This window comes from Mya arenaria, chromosome 1, assembly GCF_026914265.1.
Source record: "Mya arenaria isolate MELC-2E11 chromosome 1, ASM2691426v1".
Taxonomy (NCBI): Eukaryota; Metazoa; Mollusca; class Bivalvia; order Myida; family Myidae; genus Mya; species Mya arenaria.
The window spans coordinates 35,607,723-35,630,936 of NC_069122.1; the positions used below are offsets into that span (position 1 = coordinate 35,607,723).

The 23,214-nt window shown below is 33.8% G+C and overlaps 1 protein-coding gene and 1 long non-coding RNA gene across 3 annotated transcripts in view; one reads left to right on the plus strand and one right to left on the minus strand.

Moving 5' to 3' along the window:
• The first annotated feature begins 1,213 nt into the window (after window positions 1-1,213).
• The window catches only part of LOC128207031 (interferon alpha-inducible protein 27-like protein 2B), a 69,612-nt gene continuing 47,611 nt past the window's right edge, over window positions 1,214-23,214 (plus strand). The window contains exons 1-5 of one of the 2 annotated variants that reach the window (XM_052909864.1): window positions 16,146-16,207; window positions 17,658-17,738; window positions 19,048-19,128; window positions 21,973-22,186; window positions 22,800-22,925. In XM_052909864.1, coding sequence (XP_052765824.1) covers window positions 16,172-16,207; window positions 17,658-17,738; window positions 19,048-19,128; window positions 21,973-22,186; window positions 22,800-22,925 — 538 coding nt within the window. In that variant the 5' untranslated portion in view covers window positions 16,146-16,171. Of the gene's footprint in view, window positions 1,246-16,145; window positions 16,208-17,657; window positions 17,739-19,047; window positions 19,129-21,972; window positions 22,187-22,799; window positions 22,926-23,214 lie in introns of those variants that run through there. The other variant, XM_052909905.1, reaches the window with a different exon arrangement.
• LOC128207192 (uncharacterized) lies at window positions 3,798-10,026 on the minus strand. The gene is made up of 4 exons (XR_008256665.1): window positions 9,920-10,026; window positions 4,551-4,652; window positions 4,197-4,328; window positions 3,798-4,018 (listed from the first exon to the last, which is right to left on the minus strand). It is a non-coding gene; the product is annotated as an uncharacterized LOC128207192 (long non-coding RNA).

Sequence of the window (23,214 nt, forward strand, 5' to 3'; positions counted from 1 at the left end):
TTGACCGAATATTATCTATGTCCTTACTTTTCACGCGGAAGCCAAGGTTTTTACTGTATTTGTCCAAAATATGTGATATCAAATGGTTTAAGACATTTGGAGAAAAAAAAGCATACTGATGCTGATGTAAAATCTACAACACATAGTGTTTAAATGTAAACCCTAAATAAAAATGGTGTTAAAGACATGTTTCTTCACTTTGCACAGTTTTACCCACTTGTGTTAGCATTTAAAAGAAAACAAGTTTTTCAACACATGTCTTGATTCGATAGTATGTTAAACAGACCATACTACTATTTCTAGTAACAGTCCGTAATCTAAATAATGACTGTCAAAAAATTGGACTGTTCATTATTTAAATAATTGACAGTTAACATAAATGAAGTACGGAATGCTGTCCAATAACCCATATAGAGTACAAACAAAACAATGGATAAAACATGTTTAAATACAGGCAAACGAGGTATGTGTTCGAAACAAAAAAAATCGTACAAGACTTACTTCCGCTAACGACGCCAACGCCATTCGACACTGCGATTGCGGACATCCCTTTTGGTGCCTAAGTTCCTGCAACGACGCCTCCAGCGCCAAATCCTACAGCGGACAGTATAAGAGGGGCGGCAACAACCTTGGTACCAGCGAATGCTAACGGCAGGGCGGCTTTTTTTAACATCGATGATATATTAATGTTTGTTGGATTGTTCTGGAATTACAATTTGTTTATCTGTACTAAGCCCTCACATAAATTTTCCATCATGCTCAATTCGAATGCCAGGTGAACCAATATTTTTTAATGAAACATTCGAAATAATTAAAAAGAATTTTATATTTGCCAAAGAAACTATCGCAATACCCTGATGCAATATCTCTATACATCGCAACACGCTTTAGCCCATATTGCACATCCCTAGCAGTTGGTAGCAATGCAGATAACGTATAACACAATCTTGTTTCATTTCATGGAAGGTTCAAAAGTCAACAACCTTTTTGTCTTTTATATACTTTTTGACTTTCACTAAATCAGTATATTTTTTTCTTCAAAATATACCCAGAGACAAAGCGTTCGATGAAATGATAAAAACTATTGTGTAATCGATGATTAAATAAGAGTCTAACTCACATTGACAGGTGTAATTGGCAGCTCCATAGTTTGAATTGTGCCATTCCGTACAGGTACGTTTTAACTTAATCCAAATACACAGGATGTGGTCCAGGATGCCCTCTGTTTATCTAAGTTTGAGAATGGTACTTCAGATTGATATTATATCTCCGTGATGCACATAATTGATAATGGTTATACTTTAAATTCAGTCCAATACTTTCACTTATTTTTTCGATCTGAAGTGGTGTCTGTTTGCATTCAATTTGAATGTATAGGGAAATTAATTAGTAGTGTATAAATTAATTAGTAGTTTATAACCTACAATATGTAAGAATTTGAAATTAATTGTGCCTACCGTTTTTTTGAAAATGTAAATATATATGCAAAAAGCTACAGAAACATGCTCAGTAGCAAAAAGTTTAAACATAAACCCGGTAAAACCATGTAAGTATGAAACTATTAAGGGAGAAATATACTTTCCTTTTTCGAGGTTTCCTAAACGTATACACAACAATATGTCAGCTATCTAAAAATGCTATCTATTTTTGCTCATCTAGGCCCATACATAATACAAACTACAATACTTTAAGCCAATAAAAAGATAACAGAAACACATTCGCTCATTGAAAGTTTTCCCTTCATGGATCCCAAACTAAATCACCCCGGACATTCAAACACTTGTTAGTTACACAAAAATTTATGAACTCGAAATGTCAACAAATGAATTTAAGTGACACTCTTATTCAAAATCAATACAAACACATGTATAACAAACATCAATTTTGACTGATAAACCTTTAACTACTTACTAAATAATGCATTTATAAAAAAAAAATACTGATAAAAAGATTGTTACCGTGCATTTAAAAGAAGAAAATATAAAACTATCAATTGATTGGTGAATGCTAAAAGATTTACTGTGGTCTATTGTCTCGTAAGGTAGAAATAACGTGCGCATTTCTTTCAAACTTTACTCGGTATCCTTCATAAGAACCATTGTTTTTGACATTTGTTCATCCTTTGGAATATTGAAACAATATTATTCAATGTGGTAAATCTGAATTGGGAGTAGGAGTGCATCTTTAAAACAAGGAATTCTGACTTTGTTTTGACATGAAGTCTTTGTAAATCTGAGGTGATGGTTTGATAACTTTTGTTATAAAGTTCAAATCGTATCCATCAATGCACTAACGATACAAAAGTCAAACTTAAATGGCGCCGACAATCACTAATTGTCGAGCAATAAAAACTTGACCTAACATCGTTTAAGCGATTAACTTTAATGTTTGAAATATATGTGACCAGCCACGGGATTTTTTGCCCGAAACCACCTTTTGGGCGAAAATGAGATATGAGTAATTTCTGACAGTCCTATTCTTTAGGATTAAAGTACTGAAGAAAAAATTCAAAAATTCCTATTTTTAACGAAATTATGACAAAAACTAGAAGGGCACTTGTTTAAGAAACAGCTGGAAATTCGGTGACTTTCAAGAATTTATTGAAACATTTGTATTCACAGATGCAATAAATATGCATTACTACAATATACACAATTCCCACATTATAACGACACTGACATATTTTCAAAACCACTCTCAATTATTATTGAGAAAATACATGAAAATTAATTGGTTACCATGGCAACCGTTATTGACAAAAGGCGTTTTGGGGTTAAATTTGCATTTAAATATACAATAAATGTCATCTGAAGTATTCAATATTAATTGATATCCTCATACCTTACGGTACCTGGTGTATGTATTTGACAAATGTCAGAATAAATAAAAACTGTTCGCCAAGTACCGTAGTTTATTGGAATTTTTTCACACTATTAGGTTGGAACTTGCACCTAATACAAACCAATGTATATCTTGAGGTTAAAGTATGTTACTACTGTAATTTACTACAATTTATCTTATTTGAATGGTCTTTAAGGGTTTGTTTTTTATCCTGGTTACCATGGCAACAGGCCACAAACATGATTATAATCACACCAACTTAACCAATTTACCTTAAATGTGATTTTTGTATAGTTATTCATTGCTCATAAAACATGAAATGGTGGTTAATATACTCTTAATTTAATAAACATAACAATACTGCATAATTTACACTATTTTATAATAAGATCAGTTAATAAATGGGCACATTTACAAAATGAAAACAATGTATTTAACATACTAACTACTTAGCATGTACACGTCATTATGTAGTTTCAAGAAGTGCAAATGGCCACATAGTACATGACAAATGATATTCTTGATGCTTATTCATAGGTAAAAGTTAAAGCTTAAAATGTTTATAGGGTTCAGAAAGGTTTTAAAAATGAAGATATTGAAGAGAAACTGAAAAGTTGCTAAGGTACATTTTATCAGGCAGTGAAGTAACTAATTTTGACAAACAATATTATAAATGTCTTCAATTCAACCATTTATAGGCTTCAACTACCAGAATTTTTTTAGGTTTGTATTAATAATTAATAATCATATAATGTTCTCCATTATGGCAGAATAGTTCTACCAACAAAAGACTGGGTGCAGCACCCTTCTATCACTCATTTGCTAAAACCACAGTTTATCACTTGAAATCACTGGTAGCCTTATTTCAAATAAACATGTTTCTATTGAATAAATAATTGTCAATAAAAAAAATGATACACATTTTCATCAGCTCAGTAACGGATCATTCTCAAATCTTAGATTTAGTTTATAAAGATCACATATCAGTATACTGAAAAAAATGTTTTCACTTATTTAAGGGATCAGAGCCTTTTTGCATCAAGTCCTTTTAGTTGGATGCGTTCGGGGTACTCTCCATGGAAAAGCCATTGTTGTGGGGTTGTTAATTTTAACATCAATCTCACTGTCCTTGGCATGCTCTCTCATGAATTCACTCACTGGGTTGTCAGCTGAAGTTCTGCAAAATAATGTTCATATGTACAATACTTAGTGCTTGGAATAAATTATGCAAATGGACTTGATCATCAAAATTCACATCTGAATAAAATTGAAATAATGTATAAAATTCTTTTTGACTTCTGTTCTTAGAATTGCATACACAGGCAGTGATACTGTCTATAATACTTTTGTTATACCTGAAGTGGTGATATTTCCTCAAGTTTGGAATGGACTTCAGGGGTATCTTGGTGTACCCCAACCAGTCAAAGAATTTAATCAGTTTGCCAAGGTCATCAATCCACAAAGGATGTGTGCTGCCTCCATTTGGTCTAAATAAATAAACATGTTGTTTATATTATGATATTATACCTATTGTTTAAACACAACCTTTCTTTTACATAATAAGGTATTATAACCAACTTCAGTGTTTAAATAAAGTACCAAACTCTAATAGTTGTATATACAAAATCCTTTAATATGGCTTTAAATCATCATTTAAAGCACCAAAATTAAAAAAAACAAAAAACAACAACAACATTCTTACAACTTACCTTCCACAGACCAAATCTCAGACAGGACATAACTTTATGTCACCCGCTCCCATTTCAGTAAATGCTATTTCTCTTTGTAGCCCCTTCAGAATACATCAGACCCTTTAACAAAGAATTACATACAGTTTATTGAACTGATTGCCTTCAATCCATGACATTTAGAGAAGTAAGAGAACAAATTTAAGCCAGAACTATTTTTTATAAGACTATGAATATTTTGAGATTTCTGATTACTTGTATTGAAAAAATAATAAATGTTACATTGTTTTGTTATTCTAATGTTCTCATGTGTCAATGTGCAGTGCATAAGTGATGTACACTAATTTTGTCAATCATACTCAATGACTGCATTGTTTTTATTCCGCCCAACACAGTTGTCAATGTGCCGCAGAGCAAATGTGAGCGCTTCTCTGTTTTCAGCCTTGTACAAATTAATTTACGTGGTTGGCACACATTCTTCTTTAATTTGATCAAATCCTTTTATGTCAAAGGTCTGTTATTTGCAGTTTCAGAGAAGCTTTTCAATGATGCAATTATATACTATATAGAAAACCTGTCACCTCTTTTTCAGGGGAGCTTTAAACCACAGGGCCATACTTTGAACAATCTTTGTAAAATACATCTACATTGTACACCTATGTCAGACTGCATACACAATGCTATTAGTATTAGGAAGTAGTTTTTATTTAAAAAGTGAAGAATTATTTTCTCCCTCTTAATTTGTGCTTGGTATTCAATTCATATAACATGTTACCATGATAACTTAGTGATGTTGATAAATATTAGGCACTGCCTTCTGTCTAATGCTATTCATATTACTGCTGCAGACTTTTGTACATAGCACAGCAAGTTGAGTAGACTAAGATGAGATGAATATCGTTTTTAAAGTATGAAATATTGAAATGTCTTTTAAATACTTTGACCATCAAAATTCATAACATGGTGTCAGCAGTTCATCACACTGCTAGTGAGAATGGAATACCAAACATAATTTTATTCTTTATCATATACCCATCATTAATCCACATGCAATACATATCACAAAATACTTTAACATATATTCCGCTCCAGTGCAATACGGCCATAAACCACTCTTGTGACGTCCCGTCATAACAAGTATGTTGCACAATATTAAATTGACGTCATTAAACCAATGAGTGCATCCTTAAAATGAAATTCATTATGCAAAGATGTGGCTTCTAAGTGATCTAATCACTAATGTATAAAATAAAAGGGTTATTAGTATTGCGTTTTGATCCGGATATGGCGAATGTCATATTTGATTCTGGTAGTTTTTTGTAGATTTTGATTTTACTCGGCTTGTGCCTTGTGAAATCCAAATCTGCAAAAACCTACTTGAGTCGAATACAACCTCCTGGATCAAAACGCAGTACTTATAAGTTATAACCCTATTATGTACAAAACCTGTTACCCCGTGGACAGAGCATCTTTAACCCACAGGCCCATTGTAACTTTGAACAATCATTGTAAAAGACAACTACATACAAGATGCTTAAGGAAGTAGTTTGGAAAAATTAAGAATTATTTTCTCTGTCTTACCCGTCTGTATATATTCCAGAGTGGGTCTGGAAAAGCACTGGAAAGAGTAGGTACATAGCGGAACTTCCATGGAAAAATATGGTTTTCCATGGAATTTCCAGTGATTTCCGCAGATTTCCAAAAATTGTCCAGAGCCACTTCTGGAAAACAGTGTGGAAAACTTCTGGACATTGTTTATATTTTCCGCTAATACCCTGGAAACCTGTGGAAACAGTATGGAAAGTTGGGACTTAGAATATTTTCTGCCTGCTATTCTCTGGAAAAAGAACTTAGTCATTTTTCTACAAAATTTGGACTTAGCTTTTTTTGTGAAGATTTCACGAGATTCGTTTTAAAGCTAGATATTTTACTGAACATTTTTGTGGAGCAAAATTGTGCACTTGGTCTTCTCAAGCCAATCATAACAGCTGGAATTTTAAATTATTTAGAATGAAATCATAACATTGAAGACTAATAATTTCTATAAAGATTCAACAGTCTGAAATTGACAATTTTTTTAAATTGTATAGTTTTATTCTTTTCAATTTATTGCTTTAATTTGAAACCAGGTAAATGATAATTATTTGATTTCATTTAAACATTTTTATGAAATCATTTTCCCACCAAAATTAAAGAAAATTCCTTTCCTGAAAAACACTATTTATGCTATCAAAATGTTTTATAGAATATGTCAAACTAGTTTATACTGTAAGAATAAATATTATTTATTTGGTTTCAGATTTTTGAATAACTTACATGGTGTAAATGTAGTTTTATTATGTTCAATATTTTCAATCATAATTATAATTCAATGAGGACTAATAATGTTTCATTGGTGCAAATATACAACAAGTTTTTCTCAACTCTGGGCATCTCTAGAATAAACACAGGATACCTTGTTGTGATGAATACCAGCTGTCTCTTATCTAATTACTGAGAAAACTGACCAGTAAGAGGTCAAGGCAAGAAGTTTAAAGATTAACTGTGTGCGCCAAAATCAACTGACTTCCTCTCAATTCAAACTTTTGAAAAAAGCTCATGTTTTGTGATGTAAAAGTGACTAGATTACTAAGGTTGTGCTTTTATTTACATTGGAATATCAAGTATTTTAATGTTGACATGCAAGCCTACATTCTGTAGCTGTGAAAAGGAGTTATATTAGAATTTACAGTGAATTTTTTCATTGGTAAGTTAAAAGATACATGTACATTTTAGACAGTGAGTCATTGTATTAGCTTTGTCCATTCAATCTTTAGAATATATGTAAATGTATCTAGAATGAATGAAACTGTAAATTATTTATCAAATCATACTTGGTATATTGTATTGATTGACTTTTTAAGAAACTGTGAGTGACATAAACTTGGAATTAATGGAAATATAAAATGCTGAGCACTACATTTGTTTTTATTTAAAGATAATTAAGGCTATGGATTGTTGTGTTTTTAATTTTTGTGCATGTATTTATACTTTTTTAAGACCTGTCAAGCTTCCACTGCCAACCAGCCAAGGTGAAATAAAAACAGTCAAGAATCTTAAGAGGTTTACAAAAAAGAAGAGTTTCCTGTATTGCGACCTACAGAGGTTTGTGAAAATAAGTTTGTAAAATCTTAATATCATGAATTAAAAATTGTTTACTTGGTCAGACATCTGAAAATGGTAATTGCTTTTTTTAACTGATTTTTGATGTCCAAGACATGCTTGAGGATGCTTTAAAAAGTTGATGTTATATAAGTAAAGTTTCAAGTTATGCCCCTTGTTCATTTGAGAAAGGTTATATAAATATAATTCGCTTCAGCTGTAAGGAGGCCAGTTGAATGTAAAGTACTATCTGAAGCCTGTCCTGGATCCTATTGTCAGCTCAACCTTATTATAAAATAGTTCAGTGTTTTAGCATTTTAACTTAGTAAATATTAAACTTACTCATACATAGAGTTATTATATAAATATTATACCTTACATAAATGTGTCCCTTCTTTGTATGTATATGTATGCAGTCAGTCAAACCGTATACCCCCCCCCCCACACTCTCTCTCCAGTCTAGTAAGTGTTTGTTTCCATGTTTGCTTGCATTTTATATTTTATTCCAGATTTCATCACAGAGAATTACAGTGTTCCAACAGATCCAGGGAATGGACAAAATCTGAGAGCTTTGAAACCCATCAAGAGTGGTGAAAATGTCATATTGAAGACATGCTGGTTGTGCACCTGAGGTTTGATTGCAGATGTTTCAAGTAAGAGCAGTGTTGGGCCCTTGAATTACTGACATTTTGAACCTGTGTCACCCCTTTTTGTGGGGCTTGTGAGAGCATTTCTAATTATAATTCGTTATATTTGTATTTGTTTTAAAAGAGACAAATACAATTTAGAACAATACAAAATTTGCATTGTTTTATATTCCAGATTCATTTGTATTTTTATGTGCTAATGTTGTATAAATAAGTCAAAAGTTTTAACATTTGAAAAAGGCTTTATTAACACCTCAACTTCCATTCCTGAAATGAACTGACTTTCGGCAATTGCGGTTATTCATCGCATTATAATTTACATAAAAAAAGTTGGTCTTGTTATTGTTTGTATTGTGTCAGCAGGTTTCGTAAAGTATCAATCAACATTTGAGAAAGTGTTAATTTATGATATGTTAAATGTATTGTTGTCATAAATGTTACAATTTTACGTTTGAAATGATTTCAAGTGTTTTTTTCCCTGTGACCTCATTTGATAAAATGTTTCCGGTTACAGTCGGGTCGTTCTATTTACAAAATTGATGGGTAAGTAAGGATTAAGGTCTTAAATGAAATAAAGTATTGTTTTCAAAATTCCTGAATTTAATAATGAACTCTTGGTGTATATAAGTAATGAATTGCTGGATTGATGTCATTATCGGGGACATAATCGCAATCGGGCTGGTTTAATTCAACGGAAGATAAATTGGTGTATCGAATCATTAAATCCAACGTCCATTATAAGCAGTTGAAACTCGTCGCAAAAACTGCTCTGTTTCACCCGTTGAGAATAATCCCAACACAATTGTTACAAAATATGTCTAAAGTTATTGGCCCAGTTTTCGTTTTTGATTCGGCCATAACATTGTTGCTTGAGAATGTTACCAAGGTATTCGTATGACGCCTTATAGCATATAGGAAGTCAACGTATGATTTCAATTATACTTCGTTTAAGTTGCAAAATGTCTATGATATGGTCAGAACAACACATAGGCTCACTGTCAATAATGGAATGCATTTAATAGCAACACACTTCCTTTTAAATTACGGTGTCATTCAAACTGTTTGACACATACCTTGATATGTATTGTTCGTTTCTTTAATAACATATCAGCTGAACGTTCTGTTTTCTTCCCCACAAGTGTAAGTTTTTCATGAAGTTTGCGGTTGATGAGATGTAAAGTATGCGGCCACTGAACAGTCTGTAACCCATTCCCATATTTTAAAGTTGGGTTCGGTGTTGAGCTAGATAGAGTCATGACCTACATTGAATGACCAAGATACAATATGATCCGAATATAGGAACATCTTGAACCTCTTATTAAAACTGCATTTTTTTGCTTCCTGTACTATTACTCTTTTTGTTACAATATCTTTGTAGTGTGTTATGGGAATACAACCACATAGGAATAAAACAACGTTGTGCAATCGTATAATTGTTAAAATGACTTAAAGTTCCAACTTATCATTTTTACTCTGGTAAAACCCAGGAAATTGTTTGTAATAAACATAACCATCTAGATTACTTAATTATCACAATATGACATGATAAATTTCGTAAATTGAGTATCCTTTACTCAAACAGTTTGTGAAGGGTTTAATTACCTCATTATAAAATAAATAAAGTAAATCCGATTAACTCCTATGTTTATAAAAACACGTATTCTGTTTTCTTTTTTTTAATCTGAGTAAATTTTGAGGACAACTTTCACAACATGATCAAGAAAATCCCTCTTATTTCACTTTTTGTATGTTATCTGCGCTTTATCATGACCTTCCTTGTTTTTGGACTAGGGCACTTGTGGCCTAGTTCATAACCGTAAACGCGCTATCTGCAATCTTAAGCCGCATCTGGGGGTTCACTGACGTAATGTATTCATACGCTGTATTTTGATTGGATTGCCGTTAGCGAATTTGAATAATCAAAGTAGTACCGGAACTGATTACAATAAAAACATCCAATAAAAATAGTTCTCCTAACAATTCAAGCTAATTGTATGTTCTTTTAATGAAGCACAAGAAATTCATACGTAGCGAGTGAGTTAATCGGGTTAACTACATGAATGTTCTTGCATACAGTCAGATTATATGCAATAAGAATATGAACATATTGGAAAAGTACGCAGCGAAATTTTTCCGTTCAGTGCTCTGTATTGATAGACTGGTACCCTCTTTCTCTTTTATCCGAAAAGAAACCAGTATCAGCTAACCGCGGTGCCCGTCGCGCATTCGAAATGTCTTGTGAATCCATACGTAAAGCGAATAAAGCGTGCGGTCTAAGTAGAAAAAAACTAGGAAAGTTGGTTTAAAAAAATATTGTTATCCTTTGTATACAATGTTGGTATTCCGGAGTCGGTCCCTGTTCTTTTTTTTCGACATACAGTAATTTGTATGTTTCCGTGATATTTTCTTTTTGATACAAAGTTTGTTTTAACTAATCATCACATGGCACTTAGCACTTTTTTAAATACAACATGATATTTGGTATTTATTGTTCAAATACTATTAATGTTAACTTAAAAAACATAATTATGCCGCGTAACTGTATAACTTTATATTTTTGAGGAAAAGTAACTCAGGGTACCAGTCTACTTTTGACCTCAAAATTTACTCTGACCAGAGCGGCCGAATGATTCAGACATGTATGTTATCACTACTTCCGGATGCTGATGATGTGAATTTCATAGTGATTTATTGAGGAAATTTACCAATAAAGCCGCCATTGAATGATTACCACTATCAAATGGATTTATTTTCATCTTACCGTGCGTAGCATTTTTAATTTGACACGTAAATTTTCAAGCAATACAAGTTCGTTTGAAAAAATCATGTGATTTCAATTTTGCAAAATGGAGATAAAAATATCAAATATGTGCATACTTTTTTATAAAGTTTCATTCTAAATAAAGCCAAATGTATGAATATGTGCACAGCATCTGTGAATAGGATGATTGTTTACCTATGTGCATAGAAAAGTCTTGGAGTCACTCTCAGTGTAAGTACATGACATTGTGATAAACCATCGCCATTGTCGGGCATTGATAAAACAATCTTGCATGCTCAATTTTGATTTTCTCTCTTATAATGCACCAGTCAATTGTTACCACGCCTCCCTCCGGGATATACCAGGGAAAAGGGCTGTGTTTTTACCTTACAGGTACCAAACACATTATATATTACCTTTTTGGACGTGTTGTGAACATCAAAAAAATAAGTATCAACATTAAAATTATGGAAGCCAGAACTAGTGTCCTCGCAATGCCGGGTGATTGCGGTGGTTTTGTCTTCCCTCAAAATATATCAGGGAATTGCTCTTATCTTAGATCCGCGGGGTGCGGGGTTATTCACGGGATTTTACCACCAGTTCGTTCTCGCAGGGCAGGGGTTTTACCGGGGATTGGCTGGACGGAAAGTCGGGGGGGGGGGGCGGGGGCTGGTTACAATTGACTGGTGCATACTTTACAAGTTCTTTTTCTGAAGACGCTTTGTGCTCACTTTTTATTTTCTAGCCAAGAATGAAAATCAAACATCAGAGATACAGTATGGTGATGCATTGTTGTTGATAGATCAATAGAACTTTGTGAAATATTTGAGGGAAAGGTATTTGGTTAAATTATTTACAAGTGTAACTTTTGAGTTTTATTTAACAATGCAGTGCCGAAAATTGTGGAGATATTTTGGTATTTTATTTACAATAACGATATCAAAGAGTAAAATATTTTATTAAAAAAGTGTCCTTAGATTCTTTACAGGAAAAAAACTTTTTTGGTGCCAATCTGGTGTACAGTCCCTTTTATAAACAAAAAGTGAAACCAATGCTGTAATAATTTGAGACAAACAAAAAGAAGACAGCACAAAGTTCAAAAAGTGTGACCATTGTGAGAATACCTTACATAATTTATAAATTTTCATGCGATTCAGACCATTTTAATGCTAGAAATCACAAAAAATCATTCCCTTGAATTATTCCTGTCATAGTTTAAAGCTACACTCTCAAAGATTTACCGTTTTTACAACTTGTCTTTTTTACAACTTTGTCTTGGAAAGAGCAAATTTTTGCGTAAACATCTTTGAACCAATGATATCAGATTGCTGACAAACAATCAGCTCGTAATTTGTCATATTTCCGTTCGAAAATTAATGTTTTATGGCTTAAACCGTTACTAACAGTTTAAGAATAATGCTTAAAACATCAATTTTGTAACTTTAATATAAAAATCTGCCATCTAAATTTTGGTCAGCAGTCTTATATAACTGGTTTCCATGGGTTTTCGCAAAAATTGGCTCGTTCCAAGACAAAAAAATAAAAAAGTTGTCAAAATGAGAGTGCAGCTTTAAACACATAATAAAATTTCAATGCACTACATTTGACATAATTTAAAACAGATGAAAAAATGTTATTTTTAAAAGGCACAATATATTCTTTATGTGACCTTACATTATAATGAATTTATTCAGATCATAATTAAGTGACTTTTCTTGCACTTAAATGTGAACAAGAAAGCTTGGGATTGAACACTAAATGAAACAAGAGTGAAATTGAATGAATCACAAAATATCATCAAAATTATACACACAAATGTTCTTTGATATAAAAAAACTTTTTTAGACTTTCAAAAATTTAACATTTACTAAATAGGGTTATATAAAATGATGAATACATTTGTAGAATTTGATATCCTACTAGATGTAACTCGGCTTCATTCATTTTTCAAACTTTCTCTCAGTGATGAGGAATAAATTTTATTCACTGCAGTTGTTTTCTAAGTTTATGAAAATAAGAACAATTGAAACAATTCATTAACTACTGTTGATCAGTGCAGATTGTGGGAGGTCATGGTTGATTTCAGTGAACCACCAATAAGCCCTGCCAAAATTGGATACTGATTGGTCAGTCAGGTGCTTTTAGTAGGCATGATTAGCATGAATGTTAATTTTAACCATCATTTATGAATGTTTACACAATCATTGAATATTGAACTAACAAGCGAAATGTTAGTTTGAATGATGAAAGCCATGAAATATGTGAATTATTGAAAAAGATTGTGAAGTAAAATTATTTATTGTTTATCAGGAAAATGTTGAAATCTCATGTTTAGGCCTATAGTGATCATACTTGATTGCTATGTTATAGGCACTTATTGCAATATGTTTTATTCATTGCAATATTTATGTAAAACATTAATTATTATGTTGACTTATAATAAGTTTGTTGATAAGAACTATTGGTATAGGTGATGTGAGAATGATCTCGTAAGTCTTTAAAACCCCTTTTGGTATTGTGAGTTTTTTTTTCAAAGTAACTGCAAAACAAGTCCAGCTGTCTAGAAAGACTATGTCAAACTCTGACCAGATATAATTTCTTGTCTCTTTAAATTACCAACTTGGCAATGGTTTTATCATAACATAGGATATTGGTTTTAAAGAATATGTTAGTGTTTTAGTATGAGGAATGAAATATCATAAGTGGCACTAAATTGAACATAATTTATAGTTCTCATTGATATTACACATAGTCACAAGTACATGTTGATCTAAGATTTAAGGCTTGGATGGAGTCAGGGCAAGAAAATATGTTAATACATTGTACTTTCCAACGCAAGAACTGTTTGTATTCAGGTAAATAAAGCAATCCCCACACCAAGGAACTGCAGTATTGCATAACCAGCTTAATTGACATTATGAGTTGGAGTTTAAATTGCTGCAATTAAAGGCACATCTAGTTTTCAGAATTATTCAAACTCTGATTTAGCAACCTTAATATAGTTATATGAACTACTTTTGCAAAATGAAAGCTTTTTTAGATTTACAAGGACGGGTGAAAAGTATTTGCCAAATTTACTGCAACACCTGATACCTGTTGCTTAGGAATCCAACAAATTCTTGGCACTCCAAATGTTACAGTACTATTCAATTTGGAGTGCCTGAAAAGAAAGCTTCTTGATTCTACATTCAACATCTTCTTTCTGTATGACATATTGGACCAGGAAAATCATGAACCTACAACCTTTTGCATCTATTGAGATAGGGAGCTATCAGGACAGTGACAGAGGACAATACAAGAATGGCCAACTGCTGCATTTATTGAGTTATCTAATGCATACAAATTAAGAAGGAGAAAATAATTCTGAATTTTTCCAAACTACTTCCTTAAGCATCTTGTACATGTATGTAATTGTCTTTTACAATGATTGTTCAAAGTTACAATGGCCCTGTGGGTTAAAGATGCTCTGCCCACGGGGTAACATGTTTTGTACATAATACGGTAACTGCGTTTTGATCCAGGAGGTTGTATTCGACTCAAGTAGATTTTTGCAGATTTGGATTTCACAAGGCACAAGCCGAGTAAAATCAAAATCTACAAAAAACTACCAGAATCAAATATGACATTCCGCCATATCCGGATTAAAACGCAGTACTAATAACCCTTTTATTATATTATACATTACTGATTAGATCACTCAGAAACCACATCTTTGCATGATAAATTTCATTTTAAGGATACACTCATTGGCTTAATGACGTCTATTTAATATTGTGCAACATACTTGTTATGACGTGACGTCACAAGAGTGGTATATGGCCGTATTACACTGGAGCGGAATATGGGTTAAAGTATTTTGTGATATGTATTGCATGTGGATTGATGATGGGTATAAAATAAAGAATAAAATTATGTTTTGTATTCCATTCTCACTAGCAGTGTGATGAACTGCTGACACCATGTTATGACATTTGATGGTCAAAGTATTTAAAAGACATTTCAATATTTTATACTTTAAAAACGATATTCATCTCATCTTAGTCTACTCAACTTGCTTTGCTATGTACAAAGTCTGCAGCAGTTATATGAATAGCATTAGACAGAAGGCAATGCCTAATATTTATCCACAGCACTAAGTTATCATGGTAACATGTTATATGAATTGAATACCAAGCACAACTTATGAGGGACAAAATTATTCTTCACTTTTTATATAAAAACTACTTCCTAATGGCACTGTGTATGCAGTCTGACATAAGTGTACAATGTAGATGTCTTTTACAAAGATTGTTCAAAGTATGGCCCTATGGTTTAAAGCTCCCCCGAAAAAGAGGTGACAGGTTTTCTATATAGTATATAATTACATCATTGAAAATCTTCTCTGGAACTGCAAATAACAGTCCTTTGATATAAAGGGATTTGATCAAATTAAAGAAGTATGTGTGCCAACAATGTAAATTAGTTTGTACAAGTTTAATTTAACGACTTTGAGAAATTCAAAAGAACTATGACTTTATCTGATTTAGCGCTTTAGCCCCCCCCCCCTCTCACTCTGCACACACTTAACTAGATTTTTCAAATTTCCTTTGCAGCTTGCAAGCAGTGTTAGTTTAAAGTTTCAGCTAGCCCATTAAACAGTGACCCCCTTGTGATATGAACTGATTTTTTCAATGCTTAGAACATGCTTGTCAACATCTCCGAATGAAGCCCTAGTCCATCAGTGCTTTCAGCACTTTGATTGTTATTGTTGTAAGATAGCGCCATGCTAAGGCTATATTATCTGCGTTTTCCTCTCTGTTATCTGCGCTTAATCCTGTGCCTCTATAAATAGTGTTTTTACGTAATACCTTACATTGATAAACAAGCTAACAGAAGAAGCTCATTTTCAGAAAACGTGCTATCTACTATTTTTGGAAAATGCGAATTGCGCTTTAGTTATTTAAATAAAAACAAGATACATAAAGGTAAGTTTATCGTTCATTCCATAAATATCATTTATAAAACTGTTATCTATTAATCGTCAATGCCACACTTAGATAAATACTGCAGTGAAGGTCGTTCCACGTTGATGCTATTACACCGGCTGAAGTACAATGATTGTTGATACATCAAAAGTGGCTCATTTTTGGGTAATTTACGGTTATTATCGGCAATAAATGGCTTCTTTTCAAAGTCATTTTTATTACCCCGAAGGTGGGCATATTAAAATCGCACCGTCCGTCCGTGTGTCCGGCTAAAAAAATCGTTTGCGGGCAGTTACTTTCTTTTGTATGGACATATTTTAAAATAACTTGCCACATGTGTTTGACATACCAAGACGACGTCTCGCGTGCAAGACCAGTGTCCCTACCTTTAAGGTCGAGATCAAACTTAGGTGTTTATTCACAATGGAATGCTGCATATAAGGACATAGACTGTAGGTTGTCGTGTCCAGGCTGTAACTTTCCCTTGTGTCGACATATTTTAAAATAACTTGCCACATGTGTTTGACATACCAGGACAACGTGTCGCGTGCAAGATCCGTGTCCCTACCTCTAAGGTAAAGGTCACACTTGGTGTTTATTCACAATGGAATGCCGCATATAAGGACATAGAGTATAGGTTGTCGTGTCCGGGCTGTAACTTTCTCCTGTATGTACCTATTTTAAAATGACTTGCCACATGTGTTTGACATACCAAGACGACGTGTCGCTTGCAAGACCCGTGTCCCTACCTCTAAGGTAAAGGTCACACTTGGTGTTTATTCACAATAGAATGCCGCATATAAGGACATAGAGTATAGGTTGCCGTGTCCGGGCTGTAACTTTCTCCTGTATGTACCTATTTTAAAATGACTTGCCACATGTGTTTGACATACCAAGACGACGTGTCGCGTGCAAGACCCGTGTCCCTACCACTAAAGTCAAGGTCACACTTAGGTGTCTGTTCACAATGGAAAGGGTCTATTTGCAATGGAATGCTGCATATAAGGACATAGAGTATAGGGTGTCGTGTCCGGGCTGTAACTTCTTCTTGTATGGACAGATTTTAAAATAACTTGCCACATGTGTTTGACATACCAAGGCGACGTGTCACATGCAAGACCCATGTCCCTACCTCTAAGGTCAAAGATACACTTAAATGTTTATTCACAATGGAATGCTAAATAAGGGTTGTATTTTTTATGTTCAGGGGCAATTAAAAATAAGTTGACATATGTATTTGACACATAAAGGCAAGATCAACTTTTCATGTACTGACCTTGTTCATATGTCAAAGTCACATTCGGTGGGCATTCGTCACATACTGTGACAACTCCACTCACTTACAAAGAATATTCAACATTAAATGAACACAAAACCAGTTATCATTGTTTTCTATTCCTTTATTCACATATCAAATTTATACAATTTTGCGTAACTAACCAGTTTTAAAGTGCGCGGAATAATATAGGTAAAGAAAATCATTAGCAGCCCATACTCTTTGAAATAATTTATATATTGTTGTGTAAAGGATAAGAAATCCTCGAAAGTACCCTTTTCCACTTAATAGTTACATTATACGGTAGGCAAATTTAAAACTGTACTGTTTATGTTGTAGACTGGCACAGTTCAAACAATGGAGCTGCATACACCAGCCATAATACCAGCTCCTGAAAATCCCCCAACACCACCAGATCGTGTAAGTTTAGATTAAAACAGTCCCCGGCCTTTGACCACGGTTAAAGTTTCATGTTGAAGACAATGACGCTCACACTCCTTTAATTGTTTATTTTATTTTTAAAACTGCAGGGAAATACCTATTTTCCCTTTTAAAAGAATTAAAGGAGTGTGAGCGTCATTGTCTTCAGCATGAAACTTTAACCGTGGTCAAAGGCCGGGGACTGTTTTACCTATTCACTAGAAACCTGCTACAAATGTGGCGAGAGACATAACGCATACGTTCATTGATATCAATAAATAAAGCTTTAATAGTAGTTAAGTTATGGTACATTTAAAAGCTAGAAAAAAATATACTTTTTTGTAGACTAATTAAAACTAAGTATTCTTTTCTAAAGTTTCACTTTCATATTCCATAGAACGCTAGACAAAAGTTTTGGTGAGTATCGTACCTTCACTGAAATGCAACAAGATTTTGAAAATGTTTCAGAATGGCTACCAACTGCTAGGGATGGGTGATTGACAAAAACGTATTGCAATATAACAAGATACTGAAAAAGGGTATTTCGATACATTCGTGTTTGCAAAAAAACAAACAAACAAACACGAATATGTTACCGTTGCCCCGTATGTCCCATATCGGCTCAACTACTTGACCCGTATTAAATATGTGTCTGTTCACAATGGAAAGGGTCTATTTACAATGGAATGCTGCATATAAGGACATAGAGTATAGGGTGTCGTGTCCGGGCTGTAACTTCTTCTTGTATGGACAGATTTTAAAATAACTTGCCACATGTGTTTGACATACCAAGACGACGTGTCACGTGCAAGACCCATGTCCCTACCTCTAAGGTCAAAGATACACTTAAATGTTTATTCACAATGGAATGCTAAATATGGGTTGTATTTTTTATGTTCAGGGGCAATTTAAAATAAGTTGACATATGTATTTGACACATAAAGGCAAGATCAACTTTTCATGTACTGACCTTGTTCATATGTCAATGTCACATTCGGGGGGCATTCGTCACATACTGTGACAACTCCACTCACTTACAAAGAATATTCAACATTAAATGAACACAAAATCAGTTATCATTGTTTTCTATTCCTTTATTCACATATCAAATTTATACAATTGTGCGTAACTAACCAGTGTTAAAGTGCGCGGAAAAAAATGGGCAAAGAAAAACATTAGCAGCCCATACTCTTTGAAATAATTCATATATTGTTGTGTAAAGGATAAGAAATCCTCGAAAGTACCCTTTTCCACTTAATAGTTACATTATACGGTAGGCAAATTTAAAACTGTACTGTTTATGTTGTAGACTGGCACAGTTCAAACAATGGAGCTGCATACACCAGCCATAATACCAGCTCCTGAAAATCCCCCAACACCACCAGATCGTGTAAGTTTAAATTAAAACAGTCCCCGGCCTTTGACCACGGTTAAAGTTTCATGTTGAAGACAATGACGCTCACACTCCTTTAATTGTTTATTTTATTTTTAAAACTGCAGGGAAATACCTATTTTCCCTTTTAAAAGAATTAAAGGAGTGTGAGCGTCATTGCCTTCAGCATGAAACTTTAACCGTGGTCAAAGGTCGGGGACTGTTTTACCTATTCACTAGAAACCTGCTACAAATGTGGCGAGAGACATAACGCATACGTTCATTGATATCAATAAATAAAGCTTTAATAGTAGTTAAGTTATGGTACATTTAAAAGCTAGAAAAAACATACTTTTTTGTAGACTAATTAAAACTAAGTATTCTTTTCTAAAGTTTCACTTTCATATTCCATAGAACGCTAGACAAAAGTGTTGGTGAGTATCGTACCTTCACTGAAATGCAACAAGATTTTGAAAATGTTTCAGAATGGCTACCAACTGCTAGGGATGGGTGATTGACAAAAACGTATTGCAATATAACAAGATACTGAAAAAGGGTATTTCGATACATTCGTGTTTGCAAACAAACAAACAAACAAACACGAATATGTTACCGTTGCCCCGTATGTCCCATATCGGCTCAACTACTTGACCCGTATTAAATATTTCCGTATGCATATATCGCGTCGACGTTCACGTTCACCTTGATTAAGACTTAACTACTATATGGAAAGTGTTTCATTTACTCATCATAATTACAAAATAGACGTAATCTTTGTACGATTAAAGGATAATTGTCCCAATAATACATGATGCGTGGTAAGTATTTGAACCAATAGGGGATATACTGGGCAAATAAAACCATACAGGATTTTCTGCGTCCCGTTTATCCCATATCGTGTAACCTACTCACCCCGTAACGAATATATCACGTCGACAACCTGTTTACATTTTTAAATGTTTCCTTTATTCACTGGAATCGGAAAAAAGACGCCATTTTGGTACGATATAAAATTGGTGACCCGATATGGAAAAATATGGGGTCACCGCGTAACCAGTTCTGGACCAATGGCGTTGAGTCATTTATGTTTGAGGCGTGATAACGAAAAATATGGGGTCAATGCGACCAGAACGTAACCATGTTTTTAATCATAGCTAGTGTGAATATTTCCCAGGCGTGTATGTTCCGTTATGTATGATTGGCTTCAGTGTGAATACTACTTATCCCGTCATGGCAGTGATCACATTTTACTAACAGATTTGTTGTATTCACGGTATATGCACACTTTATTAATTCCTTTGTCCCTTTCCTTTTCTTCTTCATGTTCCTTTTCATTTGCTTATCGTAAAAGACAGTTCGTTATTTCCTTAATAAATTTGACTAAACTATAGAAATTACATCTTAGCTGTCCTGGTCAGCGTCTTTATCTTTTCAATTGTCCTAATTTCTATTTATCATGTCGTTCGTAATTGTGTATTTATGTACTTCTGTATTTTGTATTTGTGAATTATTATCTGTGTAATGTTCTAAATTACTCTTTGCTTGTTATAGGTTTCTCTTCCATATATCAAGAAATAATTATCGCACCCATCAAGGCTTTTACTGAGTAGATTAGCCCAAAGGGTTACATAATGTTGAACCAATGGCGTTGCTTCATCCATGTAAGAGGCATGATATGTATCACTTTTGCTTTGCATCATGATAGATATCGGTTTATTAAACTAGCCCACACCTCAACCAACTGCACTGCTGCAAAACAATATTTTCCTGAAATTGTTGAGAAGTGACAAAAACTTTTAATTCAAATTTGATTCACATTGGTCGACAACTAATTGTTTCATCTTAACATGTAAACAGTTTTATGACCGAGAAGATGGAAAGCGAACCACCAGTCCGTTTTTTGTCTGGATTGTAGTTTCTTGGCTGTTATTTTGTTATGTACAGAGGGAGTTTACAATAGCTGGACATGTAGTGTTGGTATATAAGTTCCATATGGTAAATATTACACAAAACTAGTTGTATACGTCATATGCAAGACCTAGTTCCCTGATACTTCTTACTTTATCACCCCCCCCCCGTCAATCATTGTGTCTGGCATATGGCCTTTGTATTTTTAGCTCTTCCTAATTGAAGGCATGACTGTTAGTTATTGCATAATCCATTGCAATCGATGGCCCATCGGCTGCATTCGTCACTTTCTGCGACAGTTGTATACAACAAATAGAAGAACTTCTCGGGTTGCGTCCGTTCTTCGTTCTCTACTTCTTTTGTAAAACATTGAAATGAAAAACAAATCTTCCTCTACAAATGGGGAAAGCTTCCCTTCGCAATAAGATGAAAAATATATTTGTTTTTTATTGGCCAATTGACAACAATGATTGTAGTTAGAACCGTATAATATACTTCAAATGAAAGGGTTTTATGTATTTGATGTATTTGCATTTGATGAGGGGAGCCTGTTGACCCCATATTAATTGATATCATTTGAAAGATTGGGATTAAAAGAGACAAAGAATGTTGACAAACACAGAAAAGACTTTAAAAAACAAGTGTTTGTAGTAGAAAGAGTGCACATTATAATTATAAGGTGTTTTTGTCAATTAGGTTATATGATAGTAGTCACATTGACTTATGCATATATACTGCTTTCAATAAGTATGTACATAGCTTTTATTTTATCGATACATATTGCCATACTTCAATTTTTCTTACTCATGCTTACTTCTTTTAAACATCTGACATAAGAAGTTTGGTACAAAGGTCATCCAAATTTGGCATGGTTAATGGAACGATGAATTGACAAGTTTCTGATACGTCAATATGAGTTAATAATTGTTTACACTTTACAAATTGTATTTCCAGAACACTCCAACAAACACTCCAACAAAGAGTAACGCATGGTTGTGGTTTAAAAAAGCTGCCCTGCCCTTAGCAGTCGCTGGAGCCTCGGTTGTTGCAGCCCCTCTTGTTCTGTCCGCTGCAGGATTTGGTGTTGGAGGCATCGTAGCGGGATCCTTGGCAGCAAAAGGGATGTCCGCAATTGCGATGTCGAATGGCGTTGGTGTAGCTGCCGGGAGTACGTATTTTTATATAATGATAATTTTAAACGTTGACCTCGTTTGCCAGTCATACACTTTCATAAATACTATGTAGATAGTCTTTGGTAAAACAACTGGAAAATATCTGCTCTATATGAAAGTTCTGATGAGATAGTATGAATCTGGTCAAACTTTGACGAATCATGGACCGTTATCCCATCCAGTGTGAATAGTGCTATACAGCTAATTATATACTTTCATCTCCGTTTTATGCCTATAAACATTCTCATTTTTGAGTGGACATCATTTTAATGTATCTAATAAGAAGGCAGTTTTTCTCAAGTATTTTAATGCATTTATTTCAATAAATCAGCAAAAAATTCAACCACTAGATGAAGCGGTAGATAGAACACTGGCTAGTGCAGAAAGTGGGAGGTTTATACAATTAGATTTAGAAAATTTTACATATTCAAGAATGCTGCTATGTACTTTAATAAAATAAATGGTTATGTGGACTGTGCTTACGAACAATCTTTAATAATTTTGAATATAATTGTCAAAAACAATGCTCAATGCAACAGTTGAAAATTCAAGACGAATTTAGTCAAATAATCGTCATTAAGGCCTATAACTAATGTTTTATTTTCATAGGTTTCTTTGCGGCATTCCAGTCAGCAGGGGCGGTTGGAATAGCCGGAAGTACACTTACGGGGATCGGGATGGCAACTGGAACAGCCACAGCTGCTGTACAAGAAGGAATAAATCGCTTTAAAAGGAGTACATATTTTATTCTGCGCTGAAAGGCTAAGGGGATATGGTCAAAGTAGGCGTGTGTACAAGTAAAACGTGTGTGCGTCTCCGTCTTGGCAGTCTTTTCTGAACTATAGAAAAGTCTGTTGCATATACTAGAACAAACCCATATACAGTTTCGTATCTCCTTGAGGAAAGGTGCATTGCACAAGAACCACCATTCTTGGTTTAATTTAATTATTGCCCTTGTTCATTCTGTTTGTCCAGGGTATAACTCGAAAAGTCTTACTTACTTAAAAATCTTATACAAATGTAT